The sequence below is a fragment of the Astyanax mexicanus genome, chromosome 1 (genome assembly GCF_023375975.1).
Source record: "Astyanax mexicanus isolate ESR-SI-001 chromosome 1, AstMex3_surface, whole genome shotgun sequence".
NCBI classification, from domain to species: domain Eukaryota; kingdom Metazoa; phylum Chordata; class Actinopteri; order Characiformes; family Acestrorhamphidae; genus Astyanax; species Astyanax mexicanus.
The window spans coordinates 29,821,669-29,846,027 of NC_064408.1; the positions used below are offsets into that span (position 1 = coordinate 29,821,669).

At 37.2% G+C, this 24,359-nt stretch overlaps 1 protein-coding gene across 3 annotated transcripts; it reads left to right on the forward strand.

Moving 5' to 3' along the window:
• Window positions 1-2,566: 2,566 nt before the first annotated feature.
• akap10 (A kinase (PRKA) anchor protein 10) lies at window positions 2,567-23,049 on the forward strand. Of its 3 annotated transcripts, none has more exons than XM_015608613.3 (15): window positions 2,567-2,969; window positions 5,551-5,598; window positions 8,805-8,981; window positions 11,697-12,257; window positions 14,094-14,192; window positions 14,436-14,520; window positions 14,968-15,091; window positions 15,380-15,516; window positions 16,580-16,724; window positions 17,175-17,345; window positions 18,382-18,488; window positions 19,463-19,545; window positions 20,169-20,221; window positions 20,325-20,417; window positions 21,487-23,049. In XM_015608613.3, the coding sequence occupies exons 1-15, from the start codon at window positions 2,948-2,950 to the stop codon at window positions 21,490-21,492; spliced, it is 1,911 nt and encodes a 636-aa protein (XP_015464099.1). In that variant the 5' UTR covers window positions 2,567-2,947; the 3' UTR covers window positions 21,493-23,049. The 3 variants fall into 3 exon arrangements, with proteins under 3 accessions (XP_015464099.1, XP_007260427.1, XP_007260426.1); XM_007260365.4 differs by having other exon boundaries at window positions 2,570-2,969; window positions 18,379-18,488; window positions 19,466-19,545; XM_007260364.4 differs by having other exon boundaries at window positions 2,571-2,969; window positions 18,379-18,488.
• The last annotated feature ends 1,310 nt before the right edge of the window (window positions 23,050-24,359 follow it).

Sequence of the window (24,359 nt, forward strand, 5' to 3'; positions counted from 1 at the left end):
TGTCTTGTCTTTATTTTTTTGTGCAGAACGTGCAGAGAAATAAAGCTGGGTACAAGCTTATCATGATTTATATAAACTAGGCTAGCATGTTTGGTGTTAACTCTTCCTGATACTGATTTAGAGTTATTTGCATTAAGACAACAACACACAGCTCTAATATGACTTTTGCTCTAATATTGCTCTGAAACAACTTTAAGATACGTAAAAATTTGTTATTTGTGATTTTTTTTTAGTGGACTTCCAGTAACTGGAGAGAAGAAAATTGTCAATGAAATTAGAGGCCTATAAGAGGAAAACTATTAGACTGTGTAAACGATAAAAAAATGCTGCCTACTTGGTCTGAAAGTTTAATAATCTAGCCCTCTGTTTTATTCGGAAAAATGCTCATGCAGCTAAATACTAATATCTGGCAGTGAACTGTCATTTGACAATGAAGGGGCATTTTGTTGCCTTTGTGAATCATTTGGAGACCATCATTACAGCAAGACCTCAAATGTCAGAGTTGCTCACAGTGGTGGGAATTAAAACCAGACTTTAGTTAGTTTTTAAATTATAGTCTTTATATTATTTAAATAATAATAATTAGAAAATTAAAATGTGTTTCATGACAGCAGTATTAAACGAAGACAGTTGTTGAGGTACGATATAAGTACTTTGTAGTACTCAAAGGTACACTTTTCATAGTAGTTTCCTCAAAGGTAAAATATTGGTCTTTACATGGTCAGATGTGTTCCTTCCAAAGTTCAAAGTCTTTTTAACAGCAGGAAGTACAGATTTGTACCATTTAACCAGCCAAAAGGAACATTTGGTATTCTTTATCACTGTCCTAGTAAACAATATATATTTTAATTATACAACTCTGGAAAAAAATAAGAGACCACTTAATGATGATGTGTTCCTTGTTTTTACCAATTCGAAAACATCTGGAATATAATCAAGAGGAAGATGGGTGACCAACCAAGCTGAACTGCATACATTTCTGCACCAGGAGTGGCATAACGTTATCCAAAAGCAGTGTATAACGGTGAATTTACACTGCTCCGACGCGACAACGCACAGCGACGGATCCCATTCATTTTCAATGGGAAGCGCCGCCTCCGTCAGACGCAGTCGCGCGGTGCATCATGGGTCCGACGCGTCGAGAGCGGGGGATGCGATGCGATGAAAAGTTGAGCCGAGCTGAACTTTATGCAAATGAGTCCGTCCAACGCAATGCGTCTATCCAATCAGAGAGCAGTTGTTGGCCTGTAACGCGTCCTCAGCGCAGCGCATGAAAACATTTTAGTTCCGCTTTCAAGCGTGCAGAGAAGCCTGGAAGAGAAGTTTCAGGCTTCCCTGTTCTTTATAAAATCCCTGCTGATTCACAGGGACTCTGTCAGCGAGGAGAAAGGCTGCTGTGATTGTTGCAGTCTCTGGTGGGTTTTTAAAATATTAATATGTAATTTAATTGCTGTTGTCAGCTTATATACTGCTCACTAGACAGTGTAATGAAGCTCATTCAAACATTTATATCAGTAAAGACACATTTATATGTATTAATTATTGGAAATAATAAAAGCTTATATAAAAAGCATTTCCCATTTATTAAAACGATTCAATTGGACGACGCAGGGAACGCCTTTGTCACGCCCACATGCGACCGGTTGGAGGGGGGTAGTGCGACTGTGTGCGTTGTCGTGTCGGAGCAGTGTAAATTCACCGTAAGACTGGTGGAGGACATCATGCCAAGTTGCATAAATACTGTAATTTAAAACCAGGGTTCTTCCACCAAATATTGATTTCTGAACTCTTAACTTTATAAATATGAAATATGTTTTCTTTGCATTATTTCAGATCTGAATGCTCAGCATCTTTTATTTCAGCCATTTCTCATTTTCTGCAAATAAATTCTCTAAATGACGATATTTTTATTTGAAATTTGGGAGGAATGTTGTCCGTAGCATGTAGAATAAAACAACAATGTTTATTTTACTCAAACATATAAATAGTAAAATCAGAGAAACTGATTCAGAAACTGAAGTGGCCTCTAATTTTTTTCCAGATCTGTACATTTTTCATATTGAATATCAAGTTCTTAACACATAACAAAACGGAGGAACGCAAAGGGGGGAAAGTATCGCAAAAGGACAAAAGGAATACAAGGCGCAAAACGCAAAGAAAAAGTGGTGTTGCAAATGATGAATCCTACAAAATATATTGCAAATGGAAAAAAGGTAAATGCTGTTCTCTTTTTTTTTTTAAATATCAGATAATTTTTGCCACTTGTGAATATTTTTTTGAGAGTTTTATTTTCTTGTCAGCATTTTCTTATATATATATTCAGTTGATGATAATGTTTATAATCTGTATAATCTTTATTGGTACGAAAAACAAGGGACTGAAAGGTATTCTCTTTTGTACTCTTTTTTTGTACAAATCTGTATTTACTCTCAATGTGTATTAGCTGCATAAGTAGTTTAAGGCTCCCACCTAGTGGATGAATGTTGTTACATCGGGAAACGGACAGGTCTCTCTTTCCTGCACTTTTATTAGTATTTATTGGTCCTTTAAGCTGGCTAGTTAAACCACTGTGAAATCTACATATTGTCCAGAAGTAGGTTATTGTTTAAATATGCTCCAGATATTTTAGGGAGGGAGACGCTGACCTGTAATAGTGTGTTAATAGAGTAAATAGAGACGGGCGTCTTTTCATTTGCAGAGCGTTTTCCCACAACTCCGCTCCGAGTCGCTGCCGCAGAGCTCCGGAAGAGAGACACACAGAGAGAGAGAGGCGCTTTATTGACAATATGGCGAGGAGTGAAAGGGGGCTTTTTCGGCTTTGACAGCGCCCTAAATCCCGGCGGAGCTGGTTACTGCGTGTCCTGTCTGCAGCGGGGGTTATGGATGAAGGGAGCCGGGGGTGTGCGGGATGCCGTGGCTAAGCTGAGAGTTGGCAGCGATAAAAACCATGGCGTTTTTCAGGCGGAAAGGTGAGAAGAAGATAGCGGGGGAAACTGAGGCGCCGTGGGCTGAACATAACATAACACCACCCTCACCACCTGAAATACCTCCATCCACAGCTCTCACACCGGCTTTAGAGGCTGTTCATGTACACTGGCCCTGTTTTAGCCCGAAGTTTATTCATAATACAGAATAGAAGGCCCTGAACTGACTAACTTGCTGAGTGCTGTTCTGTGCTAGCTAGCTAACCTAGGAGCATTAGCGTAGCGCGTACTTGCTAAGCAACGTTAGCTAGTTAGCCATGTAACGTTAGCCTGCCCGGGTTAGCTGTGGTACAGTACAGCTCCTCACACCTCTGTGGTGTGATTATTAACCCCACACTGCTGAATTATAGTCCGCATTTGTGGATCAAAAGGTATAATTGTGCTGTTAAGTGTCACACTACCACATTAGATGGGTGTTTGACATGTAATCACGACCTGCCACTGAGTACATTAGACCGTTAGCTAAGCTAAGCTAGCTATTTAGCCAACTGGCTTCAAAGATATACGTTAACGTTACAGCTCTGGGAAAAAATGAGACTACTTCAGTTTCTGGATCAGTTTCTTTGATTTTGCTATTTATAGGTATATGTTTGAGTAAAATTGTATTAGTCTATAAACTACGGACAACATTTCTCACAAATTCCCCCAAATATCGTCATTTAGAGCGTTTATTTGCAGAAAATGAGAAATTGCTGAAATAGCAAAAAGATGCTGAGCTTTCAGACCTCAAATAATGCAAAGAATTATTTTTTTATTTATAAAGTTTTAAGAGTTCAGTAATGAAGAGTTGGTGTAATAATAACCCTGGTTTTTAGTCACAGTTTTCATGAATCTTGGCATGTTCCCCGCCACTGTTTTTGGATAACTTTCTCACTCCTGGTGCAAAAATACAAGCTGTTTAGCTTGGTCTGATGGCTTGTGATCATCCATCTTCCTCTTGATTTTATTCCAGAGGTTTTCAATTTAATAAAATCAAAGAAACTTTTTAAGTGGTCTCTTATTTATTTATTTTTCCAGAGTTGTATATCTATTTATTTAGATTATTATTTAGGTTAACCTAAGATAGGTTAGCTAACCTAGCTAGTTTAAAGTAATCACAAAGAAAGGTTGCAACAAGCTCCACTCGTAACACAAATATGATAGGTAAAAACATAATAATAAAGTCCTGGATCTAATAGTGTGAAAATACAGACATTATTTTACATCCACATGGGCTGAAATGCATCTCAAATACTTTTTTGACCTTATAGTCTGATTTTCCAGTATTTGTTAGTGCTATTATTGCGGGTTAGTAATATTTACTGTTTTTTACAGCCTAAGTTTAGCCCACTGACTGTAAAGCACTAAACTTAAAAATATGCCCCCAATAGCTTTTGTGTTTGAGCCAGGCCCAGTTTTCCAGTGACACAGTTATGAAACCTCTCTCAACAACTCTCCTGCACATGTGGGCCAATAGCCAAAAGTAATCAGGCTTTATGTACAGTTATTTAAAATGTCTATTAAAATATCTTTTTAATTACAAAAAATCCTCATGTGCTGATCAGCCATTTCATTAAATCAAGACACAGACCCCACCTATCTTTGTGTTGAGTTGTGAGTTGGTGCCTCCATTTGTTGCATCAGTTAGCCTTGGGCACCCATATCTCGGTCAGTCCTTCACTGTTCTTCCTTCCTTGGGCCACTTCAAACCTCTACATTCCACTGATCCACTTATTCGGCCATCACAGTTGGACCATTGTCCACAAAGTCACAATTTCTGCTTCTAATACATCATCTTCAAGAACTAACACTTAGGCCTGTGCCACTATAATGAGATAATCTACCTGTCAGTAGTTTTATTATTATGGCTGATCTAGGCCACACTGTCAAGATCATAAAACATCTTATGTTTGTGGTTAATGGTTATGTTACCATATATTTGTATTTAGCATAAAAAGAAAGGAGTGTTGAATTCTGAATAGTTTTTAAATTGAGCCAGTCAGAGCTCATTTACATACATTGGCATAAAGTAAACAGTTTTTTTTTTATTTTTAGAGGTAAACAAAAGTTAAAAATGGTCATGTTGAAATTAATTCAGACTTTGGGAAATACTAAAACACAAACAAATTGTAGAATATGGGTCTTTAAACATGTGACAGCATATTGCAAAGTGTCTTTCACTTTTTTTTTTACTGTCACCTGTTCAGTTCTGCTAGAATATATATTAATGTGTAAAGTAATAGTCCAGGTTTTACAAGTTTAATATTATGCATTATAAAGTTATTAATAATTAACTTCCAGAAGTGTGCTTTGGTAATTATTGTTATCTAAAATGGGCCTTTATTTCTGACAGCCTATGGTGTATCATCTAACCTAAATCTGACCCTGCCATACTTTGGACAAGCTAGTCTCATTCAAGGTCATTCCCACTGATTTAAAATCCGGAAGCAACCCAACCTTCTGCAGAGTTTTTATGCATTCCTGACATGTGAAACATGGATTTGTTAATGTGCTCTGTAGTTCTGGCCTTACTGAAAATCTGCAATTTAATAAAAGTCAATTTGCTCTTGTGCTTTTTGCTTCACAGCTAAAGGAAAAGAATTGGAGAGAGCAGTAGATGCTAAAGCAGGCAGAGGTGAGTGGGTACATTTCTGTTTAGATTCTTGCTTTTTGCACTGTTTTATCTGCAGGGAATGTTTTTAAGTAAATGTTTATTTTTGTGCTGTTCAACATGCCTGAAACCACTTTAATGCTGCTTTTGTCTTTTACATTTGATTTGATTAATGGTGCAGTCATTTCACATTGTACATAGGGACAAACTTTTTCTATACAGATTTAAACATTTAAGGATGCATTTTAAATAAATATACACTGTTATATTCCATTTGTTGTTTCTCTTGTTAGATGGCTAAATGGATGAATTGTCTATTTTTGTCCTAATACCATCTTTTGATTTAATAGATAATGTCCTCCGCAAAATCAAATTGAATATAACATTATTATATTGTGAGGAACTTGGACTCATTCTCCTCTGGCAATAACTGCTAAGAAATTATTAATAAAAGTTCACCGTGTCATCACTTAGAACTGTTCTTATTCATATGTGTGCTTGGATAGTCATGGTAATAATAATAATAATAATAATAATAATAATGTCACAAGCTAGACTGGAAGTGGCAACAAGTCTCTGGTAGCAGGTAGCAGTAGCTGTGCAGTAAGCAGATAGTCTGATGCATGTAGATGCACAACTTGTCAATCCAGAAAAAGAGGGTATTAATAGACCCCAATCCTGGGAAACTGTATTTATCTGTCAAACACTAGTAGAAAAAACAGCAGACATTACTAAAGTTATTATGTTTCAGTATAAAATTAAAAAGTTCCTTACTGTGGAAAACTTCTTTGTTAAATCTGTTAAATGCTTTCAGGTTGTAAATAAATTCAGTTTAGATGGTCACAACCAGCAGATCAGCTGTTAAAACAAAACATAGGACATAAACTTGACAGGCTGATTATCCTGATTCACTGGACATCTCTATTGTTTAACAGTTTCTATAGGTCTAGTTCTACAAGTTACTTTGTTTACACATTAGGGTGTTTTCTTGATTTTTGTTATAAGGTCATACTCATTATTCTGTGATCTGCTTATTTGACATATTTGAAACAGACATAAAATGGAATAAAGTATGCCATCGGATGTGAGAATAATGTGGGGAATTAGTGCTGTGCTATGCGTTTTGGTCAGTGAAGCCTACTCTAAATTTATAAAGAGGATGGGGTGGAGGATCAGATAAAGGCTCGTGTTTTGTTTCCTGCATTGAGATAAATGTCAGTTGTCCTACTCTCTGCTCATCTGCACAGCCTCAGGGCTCCAGACCGACAGCCACAGACAGCATGAATGTCATGTTTGTAGCATGTGACCTTTCTGTTGTTACTGCTTTTACTTTAGGTGCCCTCAAAGCAAGCACAGTGGGGTATTAATATAATACTAGCAGTGATGGTTAAGAAATTCCTGCATTATTTTGATTAAAATTATTTATTTCCTTTTGACGCATTACCAGAAGGTATTACACAGAAACACTCCTCTTAACTGTGATTGACGAAGATGTTTACTGCACACAGTAACAAAAAATTGTGTTACAGCACTCATCCTGCAGCCTTCTGTTAATATCAGTATAACAAGGTTAAGTAAGGTGATGTGACGTGATTGTGGCTAACGAAAGGAAAAGCATATCATACAGTCTCACACAAGCTGCCACTACATGTGTGACTTGGCTTGCTCTTTAAAACCTTCATATTTGCACTTTGAAGGTTAAGCCTTCACTTTAGTCAGCTCAAAGTGTTTGAGATATTCATCACAGTGTGTTAAGGACCACTCAAGCACTAGTAACAGGTTTAAGTAGTGTTATGCCGGCCTTACACCTAGCGATTTTCAATCGATTTATCTGTCGCATCCAAAATTCCAAGATAAAAACAGTCTGGCAAGGGTTGAGCTGAACTCGAGTCGCGATCGTGTCATCTCGATCGTTCAGTGTAAGGTGGTTACAACTGAAAGTTTTAGTCAGTCGAGTTTGTGTCTTGACGCTCCGATAAAATCAAACATGTTCAATATTATTGCATGACTTTACACTCGATTTGTGCAAATAGTGACAAGAACAGTGTGAACAGCAAATAGGAGAGCCACAGGAAGAGTCAAGAATATATTTCGTGTGACTGTTTAGAAACAAATTTTGCAACTAACAGGTCTTATATGGTTCTTACTTTAATATGTACAGTATTTTAAACACAGGTAGTTATTTTATTTTACACAGTTATTTATTAGTGCAGTATAATTTTTAATACAAAGAAGTTAAATAAATACACATTTTGCAGGAATGATGTTTTTTATTGCATTAATTCTAAAACGAAGGCAAATGTATAGCAGTGAAACTGTGATTCTTTGCTATACAAGGTTGTAGCAAAAAAGGGGCTAATGCAGCTTATAGGACGAGTTAAACACAAAATGTATTTTATTAAAACATATTAAGAACTAACTGTGACAGAAAAAATAAACTGTTAATGTGGACAAAAGTTGTGAGTCTCTGATAAATCATAGTATTGATATACACATCATTTGTAACTTAATATGCAATATGTATTGCATATTACCAGAAGCATGATGGAAAATAATCTTGTTAGAATCTAGTTGCAGTCTTGCAGTTAGTGAACCCCCTGTCTTTGCAAAATCTTATACTGTGACTACTCTGTGAGTAAAAAGTCTGTGACATATCTTTAGATGTGAGCGGGTGTCAGACTTCAGTCTGTTAAAAGCCTTTTCAGAGTCTTTTTATAAAGTTGTGCAGTGTATGGACAGCTTTAGTAATGCAACCTTAACACTTATGTCAGTAAAGTACTACATACATTTAGAATTATTCATTTTGTACTAATATGCTTTTATTGATGTTTATATGTGCAATTAAAAATAAAGTTTCTTCTTGCATATCTCAGTTTAGGAAACTTGGGTCAGGGTCAGTCATGGTTTAAGTTTAGGGCCTTGCTCACAGGCCCAACATTGCCAAGTTCGAGGATTTGGGTATAGAATCCACAACCCTGTTATCCATAACTCACAGCTTTAACCACCCGGAGTCGCCACTGATCCAAATGCCACCTTGTTCTATTGGTAAATTGGAAGTATAGTTGTCTTGCCATATATTTCTAACAGCAATGGTTTACTGGTCCTGTGCCAACTTCCTATCCCAATTTCCTGTCCATTGCTTGAGAATACAGACTTTATGATAAGTGAACAGTTTCTTGGTCTCCACCAACACTTATATTAATATTATTTTTTTCCTTTCTGTCTTTCAGCTCCAGTCTCCCCCAACTCCCCCTCCCGGAATCACCATGCCATCTTGGAGGCGGCTGGTCCCAGCCATGTGGCCATTAGTGCCATATCGGCCAACATGGACTCATTTGCCCGTGGCCGCACAGCAATCCTCAAGAAGCAGCCGAGTCACATGGAGGCAGCACACTTTGGAGACCTGGGTATGCCTTTGAAAGTTGGCTTTCACTCGCCTTTAGATAGATAGAGTTGGAGTTGGTGTTTATGTTATAGCTTATTGGTGTACATACGTACATAGGGTTTCAACTTATGATTGTCAACTATTAGTTCTGCTCTATTCCATATTCCAGTAAAGGATGCATCAGCAGTTAAACTCCTTAAGATTGACAATAAGACATCATTGAACATTTGACATAGGTAGTCTCGGATATGTTACAAAAAAAACCCAGCTAAACTGTGCAGTAGAGAATTGCTCCTATACTGTGACTGGAAAACACTGTTTCAAGAGATTAGGGTTCGGTGTACAGATAAGCAAGGCTTTCTGTGTGGCATGGGCTGTCGTGTTCATGCATGAGAGTGCTGCAGTAATCACATTAGTGCAGAGCTGTGTGTGATGGCACGGAGATGGTGAAGGGAAATTTGGCTTTGGCTGCCTACTTCCTACCAGCAGTAATCCTGTAACCCTGGAAGGGTAGTATATAAATATACATATAAATGTATATTTTGCACTGTTTTGTAAGTCATGCTCCGTTTCTCCACAGACCATAAAACCTTCTAATTGAACCTGCAGCAATTATATTTTCTTGTTGCTTCATTTATGTGTGACTGTGCATAAAGTGGGCACAGATGGAATTACAGTTTGAGGGTATCATTAATTTAAATCGAAGTCAGCTGAAGATGTCTATTTTAAAACTAAAAGACAAAACAATTACACCCCCGAATTTGAGTGTTTTTATTTGTTAGTGTAATTGCAATATGAAAATTTACGGTAAACGCATCGTAAGAGATTCAATAATGTTTGCAGACTGTGCTTAAGTGGCATAACAAGGCTGAAGGCAGGACGAGATAGAAGATAGAAGTCCACAGTCCACAGTGTGATTTTATGTACATTATTTATTTAAGATTAAATTTACATATTTAATTCTATTTGGAATCTACCAGATTTAAAACTCTGTTCATCTCCAAAAACAAACTGAGAGCCTTTAAATTTCTGTGCAGATATCCACTAACGAGCTCAGTGCTTCATAGGGTCATTTGGGACCTGTTATCTCTGCTGTGTTCTGATACTCAATTTACTCTGCTGAATGAAGTACTTTAAAGAGGGTTTTCCAGTCAGTGGTGTTAATCTGTACTCTGCTTCCCCCAAATATGTGATCTTGAGTCAAATACGGTAAAATAAATGTGACGGAGTGGAGGCATTAAGCGCTTTGAGCAGACTTCTACACTGGGTTTAATGGGTTTCAGCAGCAGCTGGTGAAGTCCGTATTGCCATGTAGTGGTTAAATGTGGAACTTCTGCCTGTGTTGACCTTGCACAATGCTAAAACAACTTGGAAAGTATGGATCAGGATCGTCTAAATTATTGCTGATCATGTTTGGTATGAAAATCATACCACTAACCATACTAACCACTTTCCGAGTAATCCTTTATTCACTAAAATTGATTGATTGATTAATTATAAATTTAGTAATTATTTTATTAAATCATATTTTTTTTTCTTTAAGGCTGGGCTCAAGTTCTGTCTCCTTATGACTCTCAGCATATAAAGCACCACACAACATGACCCTGCATGTGTGGTTAAACTAGTGTTGCAACCTCAACAAAGGAGAATGCTGCAAGGCAACCTGAATCCGGACAGCCGTTGCGACTGGCAATTTTGTGTGGTTACACCTGTCTCACAGGAGATGCACTTGTCTCACTCTCAGCCTGCTTTATCTTTCAGTCTTTTCCCCTCCCTAATATATTGTGCTCTGAACAACAGACGTTATTTTAGCCGGTCCAGCAAGTGGAAGATTCTTATATGACCAACCAGAGAGTCCACTATCCACAAGGGAGAGGAGTTTGTTTTGTTAAGCTTTGAAAGGAAGTTTCCTCCCTGTGGAAGACTTTTTTTATGTGTGTTCTGTGGTAATGTGTGTATGTGCTTTTATGTGTGATCATTGCAGTATGTGAACTATTTGATCATGCACATGGCAGGTTAGCAGAGTTGGTGTCGCAAGATGCTTTTGTGTAAATGATGTAATTATCAGGGCAGGCAGGTGCATGCTTTCTGATGGGTGAGCCAGAGTTGAATTCTTGTCATTCATTCTCTACTGGAAGCTTTGCCTCAATTATGTATTCCACAACAGCCTTATGTTGTGTCACTGCATTGCTTGGGTTTCCTAATGTTATCAAAAACAAAAGTATGTTACAACTACAATTAAGTAAAGGCCTACTGAATAATTAAACTACTGAAAAAAAATTCTGTAGTACAAAAAATATGCACTAATGTAAATGGAAGTTTGGGACAGTGTGTGAGGGGTTTAAAGGATTATTGATAATACTAATTTAATAAGTGCAAGTAAATTGCTATTAACATTATGATTTTGTTTCTTTTAAATTTTATGTGAAAAATGTAATCCGTGAAATGCCACTATTGTTAGTATGCAATATCAGAGCATTAAACATTGTACCTGGATGGAGAGGTGGATGTAGAAAACCGGTGTAGTGTAAGAAAAATGCAATTTCCTTTCAAAATGAAAAGAAACTCGTTTTCACATAATTTAACCATAATTTTTTAGGATATTCCTATTTTTAATCACATTTTGTGCAAATTAACATTCATGCAATTTGTGTTCCTTTTTTGCTTTTTTGTTTCTTTGAATCATCGTATGAGTTTGTATGATTACATATAACTGCATGCGTTTGTTTCACTCTAGGGCGCTCCAGCGTGAACTACCAGGCACAGGAGACACGATCTCGACTCTCAAAGACTGTGGAGCAGATCCTACGCGATGGCCTAGCTCTGCCCTACTACCTGCAGTTCATGGAAACGCGCTCGGCAGAACACTTGGTGCGCTTCTGGTTGGAGGCTGAGAGTTTTCGCTCCACCAGCTGGTCCAGGGTCCGTGCACACAGCCTCAACTCGGTAAAGCACAGTTCCCTAGCCGAGCCCGCGTCGGCTCTGGGTTCTCCTGGCTCCCCGGACTCACCCTCAGCCCACTCTGGGTCTCCCAGCGTGGATGGAGGAGAACCGGAGGACCCTTTCCCCTCCCGGATCCCCCCCAGCCCCCAGGACACTAACTCTAATGGTGGGGCCGGGGCTGGGTATCGAAACACTGATTATTACGAGGGGTCTTCAAGGCCCGGAACACCACAACAACTTTCGAGTCGAGCTGAGACACCTAGCCGACTGTCCTCGACCTCCTCCAGGACCGGAACACCCGTTAAAGGACCGACCACCAGCGCACTCCGAGAGCTGTCAGACAAGCTTATGAAAAGTGAGTACTGATGAACAAGTGATCTCATGAATTTATCAGTGGCGTTCAGAGGATGTGCGAATCTCAAAAATAATTTGTTTATTTTGTAGAATTTGGACAACATAGGTTGGATATAGATTTTCAGTGCTTTTTGGGTTTTTTTTTGGACAAAAAATAAAATAGTATACATTAAAATAGTTTAAAATTAATTTATATTGCCATCACCACACGCAAGTTAGTGGATCTAATTGAATGTAATAACATGGTATTTAATGTGGCTCACAGAGCGTAGCTTTGATGGAATTTTTTACAAGTATTTTATATAAAAAAGAAGGAATTTCATACTTTAAGTGATACTTACTTAATGTTTAATTTTGAAAATATTTTTTTTATTTAGTATGCATAGTTAATATGTGATTTTATTAAATGAAAGGAATTCCATTAGTTATTTAACTACTTATTTATCTATTTATATTTTTAATGCATGTTGGGCCTAATGCTGTTTCATGATTAGTCTGTCCTGACTTGCCATACAAACTAGCCAATTAAACTGAATAGATCAAAGTTGTTAGGCCCACCCACTGACTTTCATGAAGGTTAGATATAGCTTTACTTATTTTATAGTGTGTTGCAGTAAATAATTTATTAAATTATGTAAACTAAACACGTAACCAAATATAAAGAGTGCATGTTTAACTAGCAATCAAATAGACTATTATTTACAATGATTATTATGAAATAAAACCATTTATTAAATATTGTCATTTTATTTATTTATTCTTTATTCAGTTTTTTTATAATTGACACATCCTCTGATACATAGCTATTATACATTTTAGTCTTTACTTTATTTGTTATGAAAATTGTATACTGTTCTCTTGTTAACGAACTCGTGAAGGCTCATGTGGATCACTCATGTGAAACACAGATTGAAGTACACATCAAGAAACAGGGGCTGTATGGCACCTATTGTTTTATTGCACCATAAAAAAGCAATCTTCTCTTCCACAGATGAAAGCTTGAATGGTGGCAGTAGCAAAGTGAGGGCAACTGCTGTGTATTAATTGAATAATTGTTGATGGATTTATTAGTTGTCGTCAAAAATGCAATTTAGTTCTAGCCCTGTATAAGCATATTTCTCTGTAAGTCTCTATGTTAAACGTGTAGTAGCGGTACTGTATTTTTATAGTCAGAGCTACAACATTCCTTCATGCATGTCCCACATGCTTCAGGGACTTTTACCATTACATTAGCAAGGCAGTAGATTCCTGCTTACCAGCTAGAACTCTCTTCAGAGCTCTTCACATCTTCAGGGCTTCTGTTCGGTTGAGTGTCTTTAATAAAAAAAAAAGGCTCCCTTTTGTGTTTGGTGGTATGGTACGGTGCAATTGGCAGAAGAACCATAATATCTGTAAAATCACTATCATTATGGTTCATGAAAAGAAGCTTCAGGCAAAAGAAAGCAGTGAGCAGAGAAATTCAATTGAGCTAAAAGCCGTGGGATCAGGCGAGGAAGAAGCAGACGCTGTCTGCCCAGGGCTTTTAAACAGTCAGCACTTAACGAGCTAGCATAAAAATTAGCCAAGCCTGAATCTACATTTGAACAGGGCTGTAAAACCCAGCGTGAATGCAGTTCATGTGAGCTGCCTCTCTGACTTGTGGATTTGAAATGCAGTGTAAGCGGTTTCAGTAATGTTTCTGAGAATACATTTTATAGCAATAAAATAGAAAAAAAAATCTCATGCAGTTTTGACCGACGTGACGAGATGATATTTGAATAAGTTACATTTTTAAAATATGTACTAGGTCAATTTTACACTTTAACACTCCATTCTTGTTTTTCTTCTTCTACTACAGGTATAGAGAGGGATGCAGTCAACATTTTTACTAAGTACATATCTCCAGATGCTGCTAGGCCTATTCCTATTACTGAGCAAATACGCAATGACATTGTTGGTAAGGAAATGGCCGGTTATGTTTAACTTTCTTCAAGGAAAATAATTTAATTTTTTTATTTCACACTTTTATTTTTTATGTCTATTAAAAATCTATTTAGTCTATCTATTTAAAAAAAAATCTACTAATTTACTGTCTCCTAATGAACTAACTGCTGATTTTTTTTTAATCACAAGAGACACAAGAGTTTTTGAATGTTAAAAAGGTGTAGGCAAGGGTGTTGACATAATTGTTTTTTGTCAGCTAAAATCTGCGGCGAGGATGGTCAGGTGGACCCAAACTGCTTCGTCATTGCCCAGTCAGTAGTGTTCGCCATCATGGAGCAACAGTGAGTAGTAAATATGTTTCTACATAATTCCAAGCTCAGTATGTTTAAAAAAAAAACCAAACAAAAAAAACATCCCCTTAGGTAAACAGTATGTTTTACTGTGGTGATATTTTGAATTTGGAGTTTCTCGTTTTTCTAATGTAATCAAATATTCATTTGCATTCATAGTGTTAAATTATTCTCATATAACAAGTTAACACTTAAATTAATAGATTAAACTTTGGAAAGACACATTTTTTGCTTAATGCATCTCGTTTCGCATTGCAGATGTGAATGACACCCATCCACACATAGAGATGTATGCTTCATGTTAGTTTTTTCCGTAAACGTGCACCTTAGAAAATATTAATTACACTTCTGTTATTTGCTATATATGTTTTTGCCCCATATTCTTACATTCTCACTTCAACCAGTGACAGTTTTTTTGGTTTCCTGTGTCATTTCCAGGCACTTTATCGAGTTCTTGCGGAGCCATTATTTCTGTAAGTACCAGATCGAGGTGCTGACTAGCGGCTCTGTGTTCCTGGCGGACATCCTCTTCTGTGAGTCAGCCCTGTTTTATTTCTCTGAGGTAAGAACCCATGTTGTCTTTTTACCTAATGACATCCCTAGGCACAGTTTACTACTGTAGAAGTAGGGTGGTTGTCATTAGGTGTTTCTATATTTGTGTATGCTACACTATGCTTTTTTACGTAACCTAACCTTTTCCAAACCTAAACAAAAAATGCAGGCATGCAGAAAAGATGATTAATGTGAGACGCATGTTGCTTTTTGGACTTTAATAAAAAAAAAATAAAGTGCTGAGATATCATTTGGTATAGTAGAATGCTGAATTTGCAGGGTGTGTGTGTGTTCACAGTACATGGAAAAGGAAGATGCAGTGAACATACTACAGTTTTGGCTGGCTGCGGATAACTTCCAGGTTCAGCTGGCTGCTAAGAAAGGCCAGTATGACGGACAAGAGGCACAGAATGATGCCATGATTCTTTATGACAAGTAAGACTCTTTTAGCACAGCTACTCATTTGAATGCCAAGCTGTCATTTGTAAGTGTCCATGAACCTTCAGTTTAAAATGCCCAGATATTAGTTCATGGGACTAGTGATTATTTTCAACACTGTGTTTATATCTTATTTCCAGTGTTTTATGCATTAAAATACCCTGACTCTATGAAGCTATGGAGAGGCTAATTATGTACCACACAGATGGATTTGGCATCCGTAGACTAAGCCCCATCTCCTTTCCTTTGTTCTGCAGGAAGTTCAGTGGTTTCATTAGAAAGGATTGAAGGACATATTGACAATTTTATAAGTTTTTAATTCCAATACACTGTTTTGATCGGCCATGTTTTTGAATTAACAATATTCAGTACAGGTCATTTATTGATTCCACGATAAAAAGGGGGGAACGTATAATTATAACTATTTAAACAATTAAAAAAAAAAGACAGTCAGTGTGAAATGCAGGTTGCCAGATTACTAGATAACAGCAAGCGAAGACAAATCTTACTCTCTAGCTGATCAGTGAATATATACGCTTTCAGTGTTCAAAATGTCTGTCTACTATTCTAGTGGTAGCATAGTGTTGATAAATTACCTAGCTATGGTTAGCAAACCTTACTGAAGCTCAGTGATTACCTGTTCGGCAAAAAATTAGCCAGCTCACCTGTTTTCATGGCTGCAGCACCCTGTTTGCATGCTGTTGTATTCTATACCTGGCAACCCAGGGTGTGGGTTTTAAATAAAATACTTTCTTATATATGTATTTGTTATATTGCCCATAATTAAACCCAAAGGTCCATGGTGCATTAGACGATTAAGTGAACTACTGAGTGTAAGCCACATATCAACTATCAGTTTATTGACAATGAAATGCATTAAGTAAGGTTTGACATCCTGACTGAATTTAAATAATAATTCTCCAGTCACAATTCACTACAGACCTTGGTAAAATGATGAATCATTTTTAATCACAGTTAATCCTTAGTGAATATTTATCCATTTTCCATTTTTAAATAATATAAATGTAAAATGTACTTAATGTGGTCTCTCTGTTCTCAGATATTTTTCACTCCAAGCAACAAATCCTCTGGGCTTTGGCGACTCGGTTCGGATGGAGATTGAGTCAAATATCTGCCGTGAGGGAGGTCCTCTTCCAGACTGCTTTACCACTCCACTGCGCCAGGCCTGGACCACCATGGAGAAGGTGCGTGACCTCATCAGAACAAGCTTAGCTCAGACCTAAACAGCAAAGCCTTCATGGGACTTACCCAGTGTGGTTTGGTTATGGATTTACCAGAAGAACCAGAACACAACAGTTGCATTTAGAAATGAGCATTGTTTCTCGGAACAGTGCATAATGTGTGCAGATGTCTATGCTATTTTGGTTCAGATATTTTGCTTCATCATGCGGTAATTACAAGTTGTAAATGCATTAGACTCAGCATGTTAGCAGCATTCAAAGAGAAAAACGTGTGGTTGACATACAGGATTTTATCTTTGATTACATGGAAAACTATTTGTATATATTGCATAAATTACTCTCTAATATAAGAAATCTCAAAGATTATAAGTGTCTAGGTTAATTTAAATGTAGTTCTTTCTCTCTCTAACAGTAATTTAATTACTACTTTCTGTTCTGTGTTGTTAATTTCAGGTGTATATGCCCGGCTTCCTGTCAAGCAACTTGTACTACAAGTACCTGAGTGACCTTATCAATTCGGTGAGAGCAGATGAGTTTGTTGGCGGAAACTCCACCATTTTGGGTCAGAGCATTACACCGGACGGCGACCGTGGCTCAACCGCATCGGAAGGGTCACAGGCTCAGGTGAGACAGCCACAGGCTTTTAGCTACACATGATCAGTTCTCTCCACTCTCATTGGCTGTTCTCTGCATGTGGCATTTCCATGTAAAGCCATGACATTTAGAAACAGATAGTCTTGGTGAATGGTAGATAAGATATGATTAGTTACAAGAAGTGAGACAGAAGGCTAAAACACTAAATTCAGTCTTGACAGCAGATTAAATTGTGGCTGTGTGAGCATTTTCTAAACCTCTGGTAGATGGTTTTGATGCTTAAGCCTGAAAAAGAATAAGAAGAAAGGTTTGGCAGGACAGTTTGTTTGAAGATGTTGTTTTGAGACACTATATATTCAAAATGAATCCCTAATAGAGAAATGTTTAGCAACATAGTGTGTAGGGCTGTGTATTGACAAAACGCACAGGTGTAGTTGTTACAATACTCTAAGCAAGGTGAAATATTGTGATTGTTTAAGTACATTTTAAGGAAACTCGTGGTATTAAACACACATCATATTTATAAAAATTGGATTAAAATATTGACTTCTTAACTAATTGTTTATGCAATCATAAATGTGGGATAACAACAAAGTACTAGTTTGAAAGTTTGAAAGCAGCACAAAATAAACCACTGTCTGACATCAATCTCTACATTTAAAACAAATAATAAAAAATCAATATTATGTGTGAAAATTGATACAGTATTGCAAAATATTGCAATACTTTAATATATATCAATATTTTCTTATACCACTTAATAGTGTTAACCATGTTGCTTGAATGTTCAACAACTGTACTCTGGAAATAAAGCAGAAAAGATATACATAGAGGGACACTTTATACTGTTATATAAATATAAATAAACAAAATAATATAGCAATATAAAGTATCCCTCTAATGCATGTCCTTTTATTTTGTTTTATTTCCAGAGTACAGTTTTTCCACTGTAAAACTGTGCTGAGATTGTAAAATGTTTTACACATCTTTCAATGTGGACTGATTTGAATCTTTCCCCTTGAATGTCTCCATAAATATTTTTTATATTCTCTTGGGGTTGCAGCAGGGTACCAAAAAGGCAGCCATCAAAATCCTGAAGAACTTTGATGAGGCAATAACAGTCGACATTGCAAGTCTGGACCCCGAGTCTCTGTACCAGAGGCCATATGCTGGGTATGTTACAGTCTGTATAACACATTTTAAATAGAACAGTGAATGCACTGGATTCAGGATTGCACTTGTGTGTTGGTTATTTGTGATTAGTTTTATTACTGAAGTGCAGATACTCTGTTCCACTGTAACATAGTGTGCCGAGTTGACATGCCACATTTCAGTGATCACTACTTTACCTTTGCCCGTCATCCCCTCATAGAGATGGCCTTGATACGCTCCTATAGGGTTTCCTTGATGTTAAATAGAGCATTGTAATTGGCAAGGCTATATAAAAGATTAGCCCGAATACTCATTGTCATATACAGTAAACCTGATTCTAGTGAGACCTACTATTAGGCTCACTACTAGAGTATTTCATTCAAGTGTATAGAGAGCTGCATGGCTCTATTGGTAATCTGGAAAAGCAACTGTAGGAAAGATGCATGGATTTAAGATTTTCACTTATATATATTTACAGTTATGTTCGCACTTGTTGAACAGCATTGCAACTTTTGCACAAGCCACATTTTTTATTTTTATGCATTATTTTATGTTATGAAATGGAGCATTTGACTAAAAATCAGTATGTTTGATTATCTACAGATGCTGTGTTTACTATTGCTCAGTTTGGGGGAAAACGTAATAGAAAAATGTAACTGGTGTCCACACTTTTGCACACTACTAAACACCCTCACAAAGACAATGAAATTATGTTGAATTCAAATATTTTTTAGGTAACTGACATTACAATGACATTACAATACTAGTGTTAGTTATTTTAAAAAGTTGCTTTCCAGCAACAGCATCAGTTTAATCTGAGTTTAGGATTTAATCATCAGCTAATAAAGTGAAGGTGTTATTTCAGTGTGTTTGCAGTTGATTTCTAGTGTCTAACAGAGCAGAAAATGGCAAATGGTAAGATGTTACAGCGGCAAGCAGTGATTTTAAGGAAACTCTGGGATGCATTAATAGATACTGTCTCCCCTTCTGTTTAGAAGAATGACTTTTGGTAAAGTCAATGAGCTGGGCCAATTTATCAGGGAGGCTGAGCCAGAACCGGACGTCAAGAAATCCAAGGGTAAGAAACGCACGTTCACTCTTTGGGCTTTTGATCAAAGCTTCAGATTTTTTACTTTAAATGTTGTTAACTTAAAAAGTTTTTCAGATGAAACACATCCTAATCAGATGAAAAACATATTAAAATGCATTTATTTATTTGTTCTATGGAAGACTGTTTCTTTTAAAAACACTGGAAATTTGATAAGAGGCTTTACCCATGAATATTAAGTCCTCTCGTTCTCTCTGTCTGTCTCTCTTAAACACACTGCATTGTCCGCTGGGTGAATTGGCTCTCAGCTCGTGTTGAAGTGCTCTTCAGGCTTCGGTTTGAGTGACTTGGAGAGTGTGTGTTGCCATGGTGATAAGGAGGCTGCGATTTGGTGTGATTGCGATGGAGAGCAGACGAAGGAGAATTCTTTCTTTTTCACTCTGTCTATTTCTCATTCTGTCTCTTTTCCTTCATGACAATCTGTGTTTCATTTTTTTGTGTTAAGTTAGTCTTAGTTCCCAGTCAGTATTGTTGGATAACAGATTCTGAGAGTGACTCAGTGCGTGATGGTCAATCACTGAAGCATAGCGTGGTCAGCCAGCTGTTTTTCCATCTGCTCTCTCACTCTCCATATCTCTCTGCCTCTCTAACAGGTTCCATGTTTTCTCAAGCAATGAAGAAATGGGTGCAAGGGAACTCTGATGAGGTGTGCATTGAAAATATGAAACCTGAGTCACTGCTATTTATCCTTTTAGAAGATAAATACTGATGTAACTCTTATACATTCATGTCTGTTACTTTTGATCTAGGCTCAGGAGGAAATGGCCTGGAAGATTGCTAAAATGATCGTCAATGACGTCATGCAGCAAGGACATGAAAGCCCAGTAGCAAAGTCCACCAAGGTATTTATTCAAAATGGAATGATGTTAAATTTGATTTAACTTGTGACTGGAATGGCAGGAGGAGAAGTACATCATTGTTATTCTAGGTTTAATGAAAGCGAAATCTTATTGTAAATAAATTAAAAGATGCATAATAAGCCACAGCAAATCATCAAAAAGATAAGTTGTACAAGATAACGTCATAAATATTATGTATGTCATTCTTTTCTTTGATCTTTAATGTTGATTATTGATCAGTACAATACAGCCTGTTCTAAAGTTTGCACATTCTTACATCCCAAAATGACACAATTTAGTAAAGATATGCTAAGCTAACAATGAATACTACTGTACAATACTGGCATCAAATTGCCCTTGATTTTTTTTTTTTGCAAAACTGCCTACATCCCTGTATAATTATAATGTGAAAGTTGGATTGCATTAGCCTAGAGACTAGAGACTGTTTTATTAAGACATTAACTGGTACAGTTTTCTGTACATTAGCAAAATTTCTCAACTTCTCAACCTGAAAGAGCTTAAATAAAAATGTAGATCGTATGTACATCTGCTCAATTCATGTAACTAGTATCTGGATTGTATCCTGATAATATTTTAGCCATATACATTCACACTTTGTGTACAAATATATCTCAGGTTGGACTGTAATCTGATTGCTGTGTGGCAAAACATGTAAATTCTGTTGTATGATGGTTATTACTGATGTTTCAGTTGTACTTAGAGGAGTTTTGGTAGTGGAATGCATCTTAAAGAGAAATATGTGTTTATACTGCTATAACATGTGGCTCAAATGCATGTCAGAACAACTCCTGAAGTTGTTTCAATGATTGGATTTGTATCTGTTGTAAATTCACATTGTTTTTTTTTTGTTTGTTTTTTTACACTGGCATTTTTAGGTGGCCTGGCCTTTTCATATACAAACCTGGTACTTGAGACACATAAAGAGTACAAGTGTAAACAGGGTCTCATAGTACATTTAAAAAAAAAACTTGGTTTTATATGGTAGTGATGTTGTTAAATTCCTTGGTGTTTATAGGGCTCTGATTGCATTTTTAAATGTCTTGTCTTTCAGCTATGACCCTGTGGTCCTGAGGAAGAAGCTTTAAGCGTCTCTGCTGCTGCTCTCAGCATTATAGAGCCAGATGTTATGTCACCTACAGAGAAACTGCACACTGCATTTATTCAACAGCGATTTTGAATGAAGCTAGAACAAGGCATTCCTGCATATCCTTGACCTCCATATCACAAGGGTGCGTGTCTGTGTGCGTGTCTGTGTGCGTGTGCGTGTCTGTGTGCGTGTCTGTGTGCGTGTGCATGTCTGTGTGCGTGTCTGTGTGCGTGTCTGTGTGCGTGTCTGTGTGCGTGTGCGTGTCTGTGTGCATGTCTGTGTGCGTGTCTGTGTGCGTGTCTGTGTGCGTGTCTGTGTGCGTGTGCGTGTCTGTGTGCGTGTCTGTGTACGTGTCTGTGTATGTCTGAGTGAGAGAGGTGTGTGTATATGCACTTGAGCCATATCTGGGCTCACAAGACCCACACTTCCATTTCAAGCATTATGAAGGCTTTTTGTCAAATGAAGAGGAGCCTAAATGAATGATGAGCTAAAGATGAGTAAACAGTTTAATGAAATCCAGATGCAAAAGAGCTGCAGACTTCAAGAACAAAAAAATTCCCACAGGGAGAGTGCATCAGCCACGATTTGTTATTCTCTAGAACTGCAACTGGACCACTGCTGTTACCGTGTTGACCAAGGGGAAGCTCACAGAGACCTGAACAAAGTCCTTTTGGTCGATAGAAGTCATATAAACCCCAGGTTACTCCAGTCAGTCAACCCTATGGTTCTTTCTTTTCCTTATTCTCCGTTTTCTCCCTCTCTTATTCTCCCTCTTTTCATTCACCACTTTTTTAAATGAGACTGGTTGTGGTGGGGAGCATCTTTTTCTTATTTTTATAGTTCAGAGATTGACCCATGGTGGCTATGTAGAGTTTTATTTGCAGGCATATTCATTCTGACATGGCAAATCGATTGGTTGCCTGAAACATGGATACGCCTTCATGCTTTTTTATCCCCGAGCTGAACAGAATGGACTGATATATTGTTACAGTTTAAACTGAAGGGAACAGTCACTAACAACTGGTTGGTTGGTCCTGGAGGGTTCTATTCACCCTCCTCTTCTCCTCTCTGGTAGCAGGAACTCCCTTAAGCACTGAATCCAGAATCAGACTGTAGTCACACTCCACCTGGACGTAAGTGCTAGTGCAATGTTATACCACCCCTCCCAGCCTCCAGACTATAAAAATGTAGATTTCTGGTTATCCCCATATATCAGTGTAACTTCTTTTTATGGTGATTGTCTCTCTTTTTTTGGTTTGTTTTTGTTTACTTTCATTTATTTTTGTATGAGATGTCAAATCTGTGTCAAAGCGAATTTCAGTGATGCCTGTTCAATTGGAAACGTGTATTCTGTGAACATGCTAGCAATGATACTGCTTTGGACCTCATTGAGATGTGGACAAGAACCAGAAAAAATTAGAGTTTTGGTACTATGTACCACTAATATGTTTTCTGACATGTATGTGTACTTAATCTATAATATATTTAAATTGTGTTTGATTTAAATACATATATTATTGAAAAGTGTCTTAATGAGTATGTTTGTTACATGACCACATCTACTCTACATTTACATGTTTACTCTCCACTTTATGCAGTACATTTTATGGTGTTACTCTGTAGAGGGTCAGTTGGTTTTACAACCAGTTTGTTTTTTCGCTGGATACAGGGTTCGTACGATCATGAAAATCCTGGAAAAGTCATGAAGTTTGAACATAGCAGTTTCCCAGCCTTGATATGTTTTGGAAAAATAAAAACACCCAGAAAGTTTTGGAAAAGTCGAGGAAATTTAAAAAAAATTGTTTCTGTTCTTCTCATTGGCTAGCTGTCAATGTGGGTCCTATTCAGATTCAGCTTCAACCATTACTGTAAAATCACACAGTGAGAGAAAAAAGGCTGATGTAATGCTTTCTGGCTTAATTCATACACACAAAAGGCAGAGAAGTGCAAAAAATTCAGAAATATTATTTAGGTAGTAAAAACGTATCATTTCAAAATGTTTTCTATTAATTTTAGCTGAGATATAGGCCTACTATAACGAGTTTTGTCTGTATTGATGTTTTGAAGATCGTATGGTCCAAAAGGCATGGAAAAGTCATGAAAATGTATTGGTTCAACATATAGAAACTGTTTGTGCTAACTTTTTATATATTCTATAAACGTAACACCGTCAGTGCATTCTGACAAAGCAGATGTGTCCAGTAGAGGGCGGTGGAAACCGTATATACTGATTAAATACCTGTCTGCTTCTGCTGTTCATATCTTATAAAGTGTCTCACAATTAATGTAGATTTAATGACTACAATTAATGAGCCGTGCTTTATATCGCCAGTAACTAATGCACACTGTTGTCTAACGCAAAACAGCACTTCTGGCAGGTCTAGCGCTGAGTATTTTAAAGTTGGGGATATTGGTCTCAATTTACTATGATTCCTTTTTAATGTAACCCTCGCAGTTACTGACTAAAACAGGAAAAAAAATAATCTGAATTCAGTTCACGAAGAAAACAATGTCACAACACTGTGTTTTTGTTCCCGCAGCGCCGGTGAAAACATGCCGAGGCGACGCCCACTTTCCAACACGCGCGCGAGGAGCTGCGCTCCACTGATGGTTCATTTGATTCAGTTTTTCGAACCGATTCTATAAAACCCCACAACCTCAGTTTTGAAAATAATGTAAATGTCTAAAAGGTTAATATTTTAAGATCACTGATTGCTGATTTATTACATCAGAATGACACTGAATGATTTAATTGATGTAAAATTAGTTTCCACGTCCTTTTTTACTGCAACACAGTAATATTTTAACATTACATATAAATTCTTGCTGGAATATTC

What these genes read in the sequence shown, in the direction of transcription:
- akap10 (XM_007260364.4), top strand. Translation starts at nt 2,948, where the DNA reads ATGGCGTTTTTCAGGCGGAAAG. An exon ending in GTCAGACAAGCTTATGAAAA is followed by an intron (nt 12,258 to 14,093) that starts GTGAGTACTGAT and finishes CTTCTACTACAG; the next exon opens with GTATAGAGAGGGATGCAGTC. An exon ending in GCCATGATTCTTTATGACAA is followed by an intron (nt 15,517 to 16,579) that starts GTAAGACTCTTT and finishes CTCTGTTCTCAG; the next exon opens with ATATTTTTCACTCCAAGCAA.